A 14,319-nucleotide genomic window follows, 5' to 3' on the forward strand; every position below is an offset into this window, starting at 1 on the left:
TTTTGTCTAAACTCCTCCGAAATTATTATGGTGATATGATAATATATTTAGTATCATTTTTGTTATTTATATTATAAATTTAGAATAATTATTATTTTTAAATATGATATTCGAATATAACTCATGTAATAAAGAAATATAACTCGAATGCAACTCTTTGAATTTTCATCAAATCTATTAAAATTTCTTCAGAACTATTATTAAGGTGATGAGATATTAATATGCTTAGTATCATTTTTTTATTTTTTATGAGTTTAGGATGATTACTTCTAAAATAAAATTTTTTATATAAAAATTATTATTTTTAAATATATTCTATAAATAAGTATAACTCGAACATAGTTTGAGTGTAACTACTGAGTAGGAGGCAGAGTGGAGGTGGGGGTACTTTAGAAAATGGAAAGAACAATCTAAAACTAAATAAAATCAAATTGAATGGTTAAGAGGAGGCAGAGTGGAGATTGGATAATTTGAAGAAAAAAAATCCAAATTAAATAATTAAGATTTAATTAAAATAAATTTGATCTGATTCATTAAAAAAAAAAACCAAAGAACCAAGTCAAACCTATTCACAGGACAATTATCATTTTTTATTTTATTAAAGATATTTTGATCAAAACTAAAAAAAAAAGAACAACCCTGATAAAAACGAAACATAAGGGCACCATCTAGTCAAAACATATTACTACGAATTTTTTCGATAAATTACCATATATATATTTTTTTTAACACAAACAGATTAATATTAGTGACGATTGTTGATAACAATTGTTGATAGAAAGGATGTATGATGTATGTAAAGGATCTTCATATTTGTAGGGATATGTATGCTCTGAAATATGTCATTTCCAAACTTTGGAAAGGATAAAGCTGTAAAGACATGAGGGATGCATCCAATCATGCATTCCTTCAAGCCAGATATCTTGCATCAGTCATTCGACACTCAATCAAATCACTTCATTTAATGCCAAATTATATATATATATATATATATATATACATGTATATATATATATATATACATGTATATATATATATATACATGTATATATATATATATACATGTATATATATATATATACATGTATATATATATATATATGTATATATATATATATATATATATGTATATATATATATATATATATATATATATATATAATATCTCTGACATTGGCTCATGGTTACATTCTTCGTAAACAAATTACCAAAGAACAGAAATATTTTGCATCAGTAAACAAGGTAGTACTAACTGTCGAGACACAGCCACACTAAATCCACATCATGGAGTTTTCAACACACGAGAATCTAAACCCTCACAATGTTCATTTTCGATTAAAAACAGGATGTACGTCTACATGGCACTTCTCCAGTTCTTCAATCTTCACAATGCAGTCATTTATTCTCTTCAGAATTACTGGGACTGCAGAAATGTTGCTTTGGGTTTTGGCTCTGAGAACAAGCAATTTCTCGAGCAATCTTTGATCAACGTTAGCAAGCATGTTTCCCCCATTGGATTCAGAAGATGGGGCTTGTAGTTCTCCTACAAATGATATAGGTTAGATATTTGTTACTGACACTGGTGATAAAATTCAATCATATGCACATGACAAAAGATAAATGCAACTAATTTTAGATTGCTGTCTTCGAAACTAATAGAACTGACAAGGCTAGAGAAAAGTGGACTAACAATACTATCATCAACAAATTTTCCTTGAATTGTGTTTGCATCACATCAATCTACAAATAACCATAATGAATCATGAGCACAGAGCATGATGGAAGAGTTGAACTAGTTTACAATTAATTTTTAAAAAAAATATTTTATATAAAAATTAATATATTTTTAATATGTTCTAAGAATGAGTATAACTCGAGCATAACTTGAAGGTAACGACTACTCCAGGTAACATGACAAAAGATAAATGCAACTAATTTTAGATTACTGTCTTCGAAACTAATAGAACTGACAAGACTAGAGAAAAGTGGACTAGCAATACTATCATCAACAGATTTTCCTTAAATTGTGTTTGCATCACATCAGTCTACAAATAGTCATAATGAATCATGAGCACAGCATAATGGAAGAGTTCAACTAGTTTACACTACTGACCACAGAAAGCATAAACTGGACAAAGGCCACAGGAGCACAGAGATGATAAATATCACTCTTTGAGCATCAATCTGATCGATGACCATCAGTATTCGCATTATCTTGATCAATCTTAATCATGATTAGGATTCATCATTAGGTCTATGAACAAATACAAAAATGATAACAACTAAAAAGTTCTCACTCCAACTATTTTGATTGGTACATGGATCCTTTTCTGGCATTTAACTCCACAAGGACAAGATCACAGCAAATCCTAAAGCCATCACAGTATCCTTTATTCTATTTTTGACATGAGTCATATAAGTCATCTCCTCTCAAGGCACCTAAAAATTGTATTGCCTCACCTCTCCTAACTTACACATAATTGTCTCTTTAATCATGTTTAGGACACTAGGCTGCTTTTACTCATCTTTGACCAGATCCAGCTCGTTACCCGTTATGATGAAGAGAATCAATTTTTATTGGAAACTTGAGTTGCACAAGTCAAGATTATCAGGCATGAAAAAAAACACCTAAACAGCTTTTCTTAACTTCCTGGTTCTGTAATGTACACTGCTGGTCAAGTTTTATTTGCTGATATCTTCCTTTTATATATTGTTACAACTCCACAAATTGGTACTTCTGTCCAACACATACACCATTAACGCTACATTTCATGCTCCTGATTTTTTCTGCTTAAAAAAAGAGAAAATATTTAAATATACGGAAATGTAAGTTGAGCCAAACTGCAATTTGGCTACTTAAAAGTTTTGGCTAATAGGTCTTACTACAGCGTTCAAATTACAGCACCTAAATTTGCAACACCACATACATTACAACATTACTATTTCGACTGCCAATCCATTTTCATTTCTAGACAAACCAATCGCACCTCAAAAAAATTGTTAACACTTCTAGGTTGCAGTAGCTTTTAGCTGGATGTTAGCTAAGTCGCATAAGTACAATTACATAATAAGAATTGTGCAATATCTTTTGTACTCTTGCATAGTGCCAAATTAATTTCTCTCTAATATTTTATAATCTGTTTTTGTTTGCTTATCTATTAGATAAACTAGTAAAAAGGACATCTATTTGCTACAGAATAAACACTTCAGCACCTTTTAACACATGTCGTCATATCTTATATCTCAACAGTTTTGATCTATTGAATCCTTGCCTTATGATCCGTTTACTCTCTTATGTGTTCACATGATGAACTCTGAGATATCTACAATATAGTCTCATATGTACATTCACACATAAGCGTAATAAGAAATGAGGATAATATGTTCTAATGCATAGCACAAACATCAAATGAAGAAAAAAATGAAACTTTTCTGGATTACCAGCAATGTCTATTTCTGTTTAAGGAATCTTGATTTGCTGTTATACATATATCAAACTCTCTAACCTTTGGCACTCTTCAGATCTGGGTATTATCTTGGATGTCCATGTTGAAGTCTTTATTACAATTGTCTTATCTGAATTATTACGGACAGAATCACAGTAAACTTCTCCCCCAATATGGCCATGGATTTCACAATTATCTCATAAGTGTTCCTAGATTCATCTAACTCCACAAGAAAATTTCTGAGTGGATATTTCAACAGGGCAATCATCATTCACGTCATTCGGCCACCACCATCACTGACAAGCAGAACCTACAATCATCAAATCCACACTTAAGCAGCAAGCTAAAAGCTTACTTCATTTTGTGATTTATCTAATAAAATCAAAGATGCAACCATGTGATGCCAAAAGACAGGTGAAAATGAAACTAAACATATGGAGAGCTTAATTATCAACAAGCTATGTGAGAATCCTCTTCTTATCACACTTTAGGGTGTACAAGAATGGACTATGATTGAGTAGAAAACCAAGTGGTATTTTTTTTTTTTTTGCAATAGAGACCAATGTACTTGTCAGTCTGCTTAATAAATAGATCCTAGCAGATGACTGATCAAATGAAGAATTGATATCTTTCATTAAACCTGTTAGAAAAATAACTTGGAAGGTGGTATCTTCAATAGTTCATAGAGAAGGGATAATAAAGAAGAAGTATAAAACAGAATGAAATTCTAACTTTTATTCATCACCACCACTCAATTTACAAAGACATAACCCATACATGGCCATAGCCTACTTGACTTCTATTTCAACTCAATTTCCACACCTAACAAGAAAATGATAATTCAATCCTCTTCGATCCTAAAATTGATGGAAACTTCACGTATTATTTCCAACAATCCCATGGGTTTCACATACTTTACCTGCTCAAAGTAAGAGCACTACCAAGTGGCCTTCTTAGTAAATAGTACAAAAAACACAGTACTTTGATCTTCTTTAGATAACAACGTGGAACACATTGACAAATTAAAATGAAAAAGGAAAAAGAAATCCTTGCTCAAGAATTCTTCAATCGCCAGACCTAAATATTTCAATACACGGACATAAAAATCTACCAAGTAAACCGATATTAGTTCCTGGATTTGGGCAAGAAACGAGGGGGAGAAATGACACAAGAAAATGCCCAAGAAAGGTACCGGTGGTGCCGGCATCAGCGCCGATTAGGGCTTGTGGAGGAAGGACCGGCCTCTGAGTAAGGAGGCGGGAGGAGAGGGCTTCGAGAAGCCGGTCGGGGATGCTCCGCCGAGCGTCGAGGATCCTGCTGCCCATCTCGCTCACCTCGCGCTCCAGCTCTTGGATATCCCTATTCTCATCTTCCTCCTCGTTCTCCACCACCCCCGCTTCATCCTCTTCTCTGCTACCCGCTTCTACCGGCCTCCGCTTCCCCAGGCTTATGGTTTCCCTCTGCCTCTCGCTTGCCATTACGACTCTCTCTCTCTCTCTCTCTCCTTCTCTCCCCCTTTCTCTCTCTCTCTCAAATGTGCAGGCGCGGAACGGCGTCGCGGTTCGCGGTGTAGTAATCCAGTGGAACCATTTTAGCTGAGTGAGCTGAACTCTTGTTGTCACACTCTCACCCTTCTGTCACATACCAAGCGGCCTACCTGCCATATGATTGGCGGTAAAGATCAGACTGTACGTGGAATATATCATATTTTGCCGTTTTCTGTGTCATAACGATACGCTGGGGAACGCCACTGCCAACTTTGAAACTATATATATATATATATATATATATATATATATATATATATATATATATATATATATATCGTGGAGTAGGGACCACCGTGGTGCGTGGCGATGCCAGCTATCCTCATCCTTCTAAACCTCGTAAACCTCTTTCTTCTCTATCTCACTTGGTTTGGCCTCGCGGAATCCCATGACTCTCCTCTTCCCCCCTCTTCCCCTCCTCTCCTTCCCCCACTGCTTTCCTTCTACGCTTCTCTCCTCTAAGCCCCGGGTCCCCCTTCTCTCTCTCTTGCGCCGCCCCCGCGCTCTTCCACCGCTCGCTGCGGTGGGCGGTGGTGGCAACAAGTTCAACCCCCTGCCTTCCGACGACGACCCTCCCGAGGCCCCCGAGGACTCCTCCCACGGCGTGCCTCGCATCAACCAGTTCGAGCGCCAGGTCGCCCGTGCCCGCCGCCGTCAGGAGGAGCAGTTCAAGAAGGACCAGCCTCTCTTCCTCCAGGCCCTCGCCGAGGAGGAAACGCCCCAGGACCCTGCCGACCCCTCCTCCCCCTCCTCCGGTAACGACCTATTCGGAGATATTGACCGCGCCATCGCCCTCAAGCGCCAGGAGTTTGTCAAGCAAGGCCTCCTGCCGTCGAAATCCCCCAAAAAGGAGCCTCCTTTCGAGGAGAGTCTCGAAGGCATCGACGAGCTGACTCCTGATGAGGTCGTTGACCTTGAGGAGATCCAGGATCTCCAGGGCCTCACTGTCATCTCGAACGGCGAGGAGGAGGAATCGGATGCAGGGAACCCTTTCAATTCGCCTGATGAAGAGGCCGCTGAACCAGGGTCGAATGGGGCAGCGTCGCAATCCTCGTTTGACCTTGATGTAGATGCATTTGGGAGGTCGCCTGCCCGAATCTTGGAGCCTAAGTTCGAGATGACCCTTGCCGAGCTCCTGGATGAGAGCCGAGTGGTGCCCGTTTCAGTCTACGGTGATTTGGAGGTCTCAATCACCGGCATCCAGCATGATTCGAGGGAAGTCACTGCAGGGGATCTCTTTGTTTGCTGCAACGGGTCCAAGATTGATGGACATGACTACCTTACTGAGGCTGATAAGCGAGGAGCAGTTGCATTGGTTGCCGATAAGGAGATCAACATAGAAGAGACATTAGGATGTAAAGCTCTAGTCATCGTGGAGGACACCAGTTTGGCACTCCGCATCCTTGCTGCATCATTTTATATGCACTCCTCGAAGAGCTTGTCAGTGATTGGAGTCACAGGAACAAGTGGCATAACCACAACGACTCACTTGGTCAAGGCCATGTATGAGGCCATGGGATTGAGGACGGGGATGTTGGGCACACTCGGGTGCTATGTTCATGGTGAGAATAGGTTGGATTCTCCCAACACAACCACCGATGTGGTAGTCACACAAAAACTGATGGCAAAGATGGTGCACAATGGGACTGAGGCTGTTGTTATGGAGGCTTCTGCTGATGGTTTAGCTCATCAAAGGTATGATGAGATCGATTTTGATATTGCTGTCTTCACAAATTTGACAAGTGACCACCCTGAATTTAGTGGAACCGATGAAGAGTATAGGAATGCTCAGGGTAAATTGTTCACAATGATGGTTGATCCAGAGCGCCATAGGAAAATTGTGAATATTGATGACCCAAACGCACCATTCTTTGTCACACAGGGGAACCCAGCTGTTCCTGTTGTGACTTATGCCCTGGAAAACAAGAATGCTGACATTCATGTTTTGAAGTTTGAGCTTTCATTGTTTGAGACACAGGTTTTGGTTCAAACACCCCATGGGATATTGGAGATCTCTTCTGGGTTGCTTGGGAGAGACAACATCTATAACATTCTTGCTGCAGTTTCAGTTGGAATTGCAGTAGGAGCACCGTTGGAGGACATTGTGAGAGGAATTGAGGAAGTTGATGCAGTTCCTGGTAGGTGTGAGCTTATAGATGAGGAGCAAGCATTTGGCGTAGTTGTTGACCATGCAAAGACACCAGATGCTCTGTCCAGACTTCTGGACACTGTCAGAGAACTTGGCCCCCGTAGAATAATCACCGGTATGTGATTTATATAATCTTTTGGATCCATATCACTGGTATTTTCACTTCATGATGATTCACTTCGTTGTGATAATAATTCCCTGCATAACTTTCAAGCCTTGTACTACATAAACTATTGCTGAATAGCTCAAAGATTACAGTTTAAATTTCTGTTCTTGGACTCTTTTAGAAAGTGAGCCTAATGTCCGACTGGTAGGAGGAGCTAAAACAATTCATCTATCCTGATTCTTGAAGTTGTTATAGAGATGTAGAATGAAGATTGAGAATCAGACATGCAAAGACAAATGCACCAAAGAACAATTCAGTTATTTACAATTAATTGCAACTATATATTTTCCTAAGAAAACACGTCTACCAGGTTTGTTGATTTACAAATTTCTATTGCCTAAGTCAATGCTACTTCTAAAGTGGTGTACAGGCTTGGGCTTTCACCTGAATGGCTGTATTCATACTTGCAGTGAAAACCATATAACATTGTAAGAGGTTGAACTATTTCATTGATTAAAAGAAAAAAGACAAGACTCAGAAGTTTCAGTTCAAAGTATTCAGCTTCTCCTATGATTTACCCTAATCTCTTTTGATATTGGATGTAGGCCTTTTTCTAATTGAGCTTTTAACTAGCATAATGTAATATAATTTTGTTAGTTTCATTGCTAACCTTAAATAACTTCAGTAAATGGATACCTTGCTTTGATAGTCCTTTAGTATGATTAATTGGATGGATTCAAACCCCTATTTTCCTTGCTACCTGAAAACAGAGGAAAATTATCATGTAAATTGGTCATTGGCAAGAACAATATTGTGTTTTTTTTCTAGTCAGAATTCATTTATTTTATAACACTTTAGTTGAAGTAAGTTTCAAGCCATTTTGACTGCCCTTAATTAACTTTGCTATTCTAAATAGAAGAGTAAAGTCTTGGATAGCAAAAACATTTTGCTGACAGATATTCTGTATACAGTCTTAGGATGTGAAGGTGAAAGAGAGAGAGGCAAGAGACCTTTGATGACAAAGATTGCAACTGATAAAAGCGATGTTGTTATGTTGACATCTGACAATCCAAGGAATGAAGATCCATGTATGTGCTCTGTATTTTACTCTAAATGTCTGAGGTTTCAGTGAACCATGTTTATATTCTTGATGAACTTCTTTGAATTATTGTTTTGAGTCTTGATTCCCGATCAGATTGATATTAATATTGAGATGGCACTTTCCATTTTATCCAGTGGACATCTTAGATGACATGTTGGCTGGTGTTGGATGGACCATGCAAGATTATTTGAAACATGGTGAAAATGATTACTATCCACCCCTGCCAAATGGCCACAGACTCTTCTTGCATGACATAAGAAGAGTAGCAGTGCGGGCAGCTGTTGCAATGGGTGAGGAAGGCGATGTAGTAGTAAGTTCATATAATCCTGTGCTTCTCCTGTCCAAGTTTACCAAATAAAAAAAGATTACCAGCTTCTGTTCTCCTGTCCAAGTTCATATAATCCTATACTTGTGCCAAGATTTATTTAATCACTTTAGTTCCACATTTTATATAAACCTGACAAAAAATGGATATCGGCTTCAGGTTGTTGCAGGCAAAGGCCATGAAACATATCAATTCGAAGGCGATAAGGAGGAATTTTTTGATGACAGAGAAGAGTGCAGAGAAGCATTGCAGTATGTTGATGAACTACATCAGGCAGGAATAGACACAAGTGAATTCCCATGGAGGTAAGAACAAAGAAATTTGCATTTGCATGAAGCCTTAGTAAATGCCCAATCATCTATTTCCTTTCAAGCTTCTTCCACTTCCATTGGCTTTTCTTGAGTGAAGTTCTTTATCTTCTACATAGAAATTTTGTGATGGTATAATGACTAGATGCATCAAGATTTTGCTAGTTTCCTTTGAATAGAACTATGCTATTAAAGGCAAGTGATTCATATTCTATGCAACTCTTAGTACTTAATTGGCTAACCAGTTTTCAAAAAATAGACAAAAAATCTGACTAATAAAGGAGAAGCTTTTGATGCCAATATATCGATATTCCTCAAATTATAAGGTTATTGGAGGAGAGTGATTGAATAAAGACTAATACACAAGAAAAGTATTTGTAACAATTAGTTTGGTTGTGGATTGAGAGATCAATCATAGAAGTTATTAGTTTATTAAAAGAAGAAAGACTTGCGCCTTGTTTTTATTAATCTAGAAAATTCTTATAATAGTGGGTCAATAATAATAACTATATGATATTTTTTTAATGCCCTATTGCTGAATATAGACATGATACTGAATTTGATCTTGTAATTACCATAGCACAATTTTACATTTTTGTCAGTTTATTGATTTATTATTTGAGACGGTTCGGATAGTTGAACACAATATCTTATATTCTTACTACAATGCACCTGCCACAGGTTACCAGAGAGTCACTGATGGTTTGGCGTTGAACTGGTGGTACATCAAAAGGAACAGGATACCAGCCCTGGTAATTTGTGTTCGCGACAGAACTAGCCGGCAACAAGCTATTATCACACCTAGCAAAGCATATCGTGAAGGAACCATCATGTATATGATCCGTAACTGCTCAGCAAGGAGATCATCAGGAATCTGCAGCAGGAAATTAAAGAAAATAAATACTTCAAAGTTGATACACAATCCAGTCCGTGTGTATTCGGTGGTTTTATCGGCGTGTTTGGGATCTTGGGGTTGGATCTCTACTTTTTGCAAGATTCTGATCTTCCAGTCGATTTTATATGAACTTTTTCTAACCTAACCAATCTTGGGAAAATGTAGCCTAGATTTTTTGTGCCATGTAATATCTCATTAGTCCCACATCGGAAGTAGAGAATGTGTATGATTAACTTATAAGGGCCTAATGAGTATACTACGTAACCTCCCGATTAAGCATTTTGGTCCACCGACGTGGAGCCACCATTGAGTTAACCTCCCGCTTAAGCATTTTGGTCCACCGTTGAGGACCAAAATAGAGTTATTGGCCAGTTAGTTCATCAGACCCGGGTCGTGACATGAGCCGACCTAGCATTAGGGCAGGGTGAGAGGGTTGCAGTAGGAAAGGGCTACCCGTGGATGGAGTCAGAGAACTCATCACGGCGTGGAGCCACCACTGAGTTAACCTCCCGCTTAAGCATTTTGGTCCACCGTTGAGGACCAAAATAGAGTTATTGGCCAGTTACTTCATCAGACCCGGGGCGTGACATGAGCCGACCTAGCATTAGGGTAGGGTGAGAGGGTTGCAGTAGGAAAGGGCTACCCGTGGATGGAGTCAGAGAACTCATCACGGCGTGGAGCCACCAATGAGTTAACCTCCCGCTTAAGCATTTTGGTCCACCGTTGAGGACCAAAATAGAGTTATTGGCCAGTTAGTTCATCAGACCCGGGTCGTGACATGAGCCGACCTAGCATTAGGGTAGGGTGAGAGGGTTGCAGTAGGAAAGGGCTACCCGTGGATGGAGTCAGAGAACTCATCACGGCGTGGAGCCACCAATGAGTTAACCTCCCGCTTAAGCATTTTGGTCCACCGGCGTGGAGCCACCATTGAGTTAACCTCCCGCTTAAGCATTTTGGTCCACCGTTGAGGACCAAAATAGAGTTATTGGCCAGTTAGTTCATCAGACCCGGGGCGTGACATGAGCCGACCTAGCATTAGGGCAGGGTGAGAGGGTTGCAGTAGGAAAGGGCTACCCGTGGATGGAGTCAGAGAACTCATCACGGCGTGGAGCCACCAAAGCATTTTGGTCCACCGACGTGGAGCCACCATTGAGTTAACCTCCCGCTTAAGCATTTTGGTCCACCGTTGAGGACCAAATTAGAGTTATTGGCCAGTTAGTTCATCAGACCCGGGTCGTGACATGAGCCGACCTAGCATTAGGGCAGGGTGAGAGGGTTGCAGTAGGAAAGGGCTACCCGTGGATGGAGTCAGAGAACTCATCACGGCGTGGAGCCACCACTGAGTTAACCTCCCGCTTAAGCATTTTGGTCCACCGTTGAGGACCAAAATAGAGTTATTGGCCAGTTAGTTCATCAGACCCGGGGCGTGACATGAGCCGACCTAGCATTAGGGCAGGGTGAGAGGGTTGCAGTAGGAAAGGGCTACCCGTGGATGGAGTCAGAGAACTCATCACGGCGTGGAGCCACCAATGAGTTAACCTCCCGCTTAAGCATTTTGGTCCACCGTTGAGGACCAAAATAGAGTTATTGGCCAGTTAGTTCATCAGACCCGGGTCGTGACATGAGCCGACCTAGCATTAGGGTAGGGTGAGAGGGTTGCAGTAGGAAAGGGCTACCCGTGGATGGAGTCAGAGAACTCATCACGGCGTGGAGCCACCAATGAGTTAACCTCCCGCTTAAGCATTTTGGTCCACCGGCGTGGAGCCACCATTGAATTAACCTCCCGCTTAAGCATTTTGGTCCACCGTTGAGGACCAAAATAGAGTTATTGGCCAGTTAGTTCATCAGACCCGGGGCGTGACATGAGCCGACCTAGCATTAGGGCAGGGTGAGAGGGTTGCAGTAGGAAAGGGCTACCCGTGGATGGAGTCAGAGAACTCATCACGGCGTGGAGCCACCAAAGAGTTAACCTCCCGCTTAAGCATTTTGGTCCACCGACGTGGAGCCACCATTGAGTTAACCTCCCGCTTAAGCATTTTGGTCCACCGTTGAGGACCAAAATAGAGTTATTGGCCAGTTAGTTCATCAGACCCGGGTCGTGACATGAGCCGACCTAGCATTAGGGCAGGGTGAGAGGGTTGCAGTAGGAAAGGGCTACCCGTGGATGGAGTCAGAGAACTCATCACGGCGTGGAGCCACCAAAGAGTTAACCTCCCGCTTAAGCATTTTGGTCCACCGACGTGGAGCCACCATTGAGTTAACCTCCCGCTTAAGCATTTTGGTCCACCGTTGAGGACCAAAATAGAGTTATTGGCCAGTTAGTTCATCAGACCCGGGTCGTGACATGAGCCGACCTAGCATTAGGGCACGGTGAGAGGGCTGCAGTAGGAAAGGGCTACCCGTGGATGGAGTCAGAGAACTCATCACGGCGTGGAGCCACCAAAGAGTTAACCTCCCGCTTAAGCATTTTGGTCCACCGACGTGGAGCCACCATTGAGTTAACCTCCCGCTTAAGCATTTTGGTCCACCGTTGAGGACCAAAATAGAGTTATTGGCCAGTTAGTTCATCAGACCCGGGTCGTGACATGAGCCGACCTAGCATTAGGGCACGGTGAGAGGGCTGCAGTAGGAAAGGGCTACCCGTGGATGGACAACATGGAGCCACCAGTATAATATCCCATTAATCCCACATCGGAAGTGGAGAATGTGTGTGATTAGCTTATAAGGGCCTGATGAGTATACTATGTAACCTCTGGAGTTATTGGCCAGCTCATCAAACCCGGGTCGTGACATTACACATAAGTCCTGACCTACTAGTTAGTGTTCTTTATGTTCTGCTGTTGGCTGAAACTAACAAGTCTATGATGCTGTTTTTTTCTTTGGTCTTGCAATGGCCAGTGGTAGTATTACATGTTAATTTATCGCAAAGTCGGATAGCATATAAAGATTCTTGCATTATATCTTAATCATATGCAGAAGCATCACTCGAAAAGGTACAACTTTATAGATTCCTGTCAAAGCATGAAATGGTTGGTTTTACATCTACACCCTATAGCTCTTTCAACTTATTGCATGTCATATTAGTCTAACGTAAGATGCTTTGTGGTCAATTTCGAGTATCAAAGGACTTTTCATCTTATGGTTCATCCAAGATACAAATTAGGTGCGTGGGAGTCAAAAGTCAAACTACGTGCGCCACACCACTCGTGGCCGTCGGCAGCATCTTTGACTGGATACTCTGTTTGACGACTGTGGCTTCGCATTAACAGACACTACGTTGACTCCTGTAGCACGTGTTTGCCGCCGGTCTCACCCGTCTTCGCGTTGACTGCAGGCGACGGGGACGGGAACGACGACGGATTAAACTGAAGCGGACAAAATAGCAGAGGTACCACTTCTTACTCTGTTAAGATCTAGTTGGGTTGGAAGAATTGAATCCAGTACGCGTATGATTTGACTGGGCTTGTGAAATGGCTTGGACCCCAAATCTAATTGCTCTGCAAAGAGCCTCTCTCAAATGGTAACCTTGATCTCGATCAAAATAAGTAATGTGCCGACCTTGAAGATTCCTGCCGACGCTGTCGGTGTATTGACTCGCTTCTTTCTCTTCATGGTAGACCGAATGTTCTGTCGTCCATGGGAGTACTGCTTCGTGACCATGCTTACCGCGTAACCCAGGTCGTAACGTGTAAATTGATTGCTTACCTACGAGGGGAGGTGGTTCGGGATGGTATGTTCTTCCTTTTTTTGTCAAAAAATAATAATAATTAAATATTATATAAATTTTATTATTCATGCACCACTCGAAAAGATAAAATGGTTTTATTATCTTTAAAAATTTATCAAATATTAAAGAAAGTTATCGTCGACGTTTGAGTCAATTCGATATGGTCCAAACTCGAGAGTGAAGTAGTGTTCAAGATGGTGGCTAAGATGACTATGAGGTGTTCCGAGGGAAAGGTGTTGAGCTCCCGAAGCGCCTTCTGCACTAAGATTGATGTCAAAAAAAATGTCTCAACTCGATCCCTTCGATGCTTAAGTTAGTGACTAAGGTTTTTAGTGGGTGTGAGTTTTTTTTTTCTTTGGAAAAAGAGTCCATTTAACGTTAAGGATTAGCTTTTATATTTGACTTTCGAGAGGATAATTTGGAACCACTCTAACTTTTTTTCTCTCGGTGTTTTGTCCACGTGATTTAGAACTTTTTTCGACTTTTGACGGATGATATATTTTCGACTTTTATCCACACGAACAGATGGGTGGGGGATGACTTGAATTTTTTTTCCATGATAACTTTCATATAACGATTATCTTGCTCGATAATGATTAGCTATTAATATATTTAGAACAATAAATGCAGAAACCACTAAATTGGGGTGATTTGTATAAATTTATCTTTCCAATAAAATGGATTTAACAATGACATCATGTACTATTTGGGGAT

The 14,319-nt window shown here is 40.5% G+C and overlaps 2 protein-coding genes across 2 annotated transcripts; one reads left to right on the forward strand and one right to left on the reverse strand.

Moving 5' to 3' along the window:
- Positions 1 to 1,184: 1,184 nt before the first annotated feature.
- On the reverse strand, positions 1,185 to 5,015 carry LOC103984482 (uncharacterized). The gene is made up of 2 exons (XM_009401982.3): positions 4,639 to 5,015; positions 1,185 to 1,543 (listed from the first exon to the last, which is right to left on the reverse strand). The coding sequence occupies exons 1-2, from the start codon at positions 4,922 to 4,924 to the stop codon at positions 1,326 to 1,328; spliced, it is 504 nt and encodes a 167-aa protein (XP_009400257.2). The 5' UTR covers positions 4,925 to 5,015; the 3' UTR covers positions 1,185 to 1,325.
- Positions 5,016 to 5,350: 335 nt separating this feature from the next.
- On the forward strand, positions 5,351 to 10,027 carry LOC135637639 (UDP-N-acetylmuramoyl-L-alanyl-D-glutamate--2,6-diaminopimelate ligase MurE homolog, chloroplastic-like). Its single transcript, XM_065150306.1, has 5 exons — positions 5,351 to 7,257; positions 8,220 to 8,336; positions 8,485 to 8,660; positions 8,835 to 8,980; positions 9,665 to 10,027. Exons 1-5 carry the CDS (start codon positions 5,382 to 5,384, stop codon positions 9,681 to 9,683), a joined length of 2,334 nt encoding a protein of 777 aa, XP_065006378.1. The 5' UTR covers positions 5,351 to 5,381; the 3' UTR covers positions 9,684 to 10,027.
- The last annotated feature ends 4,292 nt before the right edge of the window (positions 10,028 to 14,319 follow it).

This window comes from Musa acuminata, chromosome BXJ3-5 (assembly GCF_036884655.1).
Source record: "Musa acuminata AAA Group cultivar baxijiao chromosome BXJ3-5, Cavendish_Baxijiao_AAA, whole genome shotgun sequence".
Lineage (NCBI taxonomy): Eukaryota > Viridiplantae > Streptophyta > Magnoliopsida > Zingiberales > Musaceae > Musa > Musa acuminata.

What these genes read in the sequence shown, in the direction of transcription:
- LOC103984482 (XM_009401982.3), bottom strand. Translation starts at nt 4,924, where the DNA reads ATGGCAAGCGAGAGGCAGAGGGAAACCATAAGCCTGGGGAAGCGGAGG. An exon ending in CGCTGATGCCGGCACCACCG is followed by an intron (nt 1,544 to 4,638) that starts GTACCTTTCTTG and finishes TATCATTTGTAG; the next exon opens with GAGAACTACAAGCCCCATCT.
- LOC135637639 (XM_065150306.1), top strand. Translation starts at nt 5,382, where the DNA reads ATGACTCTCCTCTTCCCCCCTCTTCCCCTCCTCTCCTTCCCCCACTGC. An exon ending in CCCCCGTAGAATAATCACCG is followed by an intron (nt 7,258 to 8,219) that starts GTATGTGATTTA and finishes TTCTGTATACAG; the next exon opens with TCTTAGGATGTGAAGGTGAA. An exon ending in GTGAGGAAGGCGATGTAGTA is followed by an intron (nt 8,661 to 8,834) that starts GTAAGTTCATAT and finishes TATCGGCTTCAG; the next exon opens with GTTGTTGCAGGCAAAGGCCA.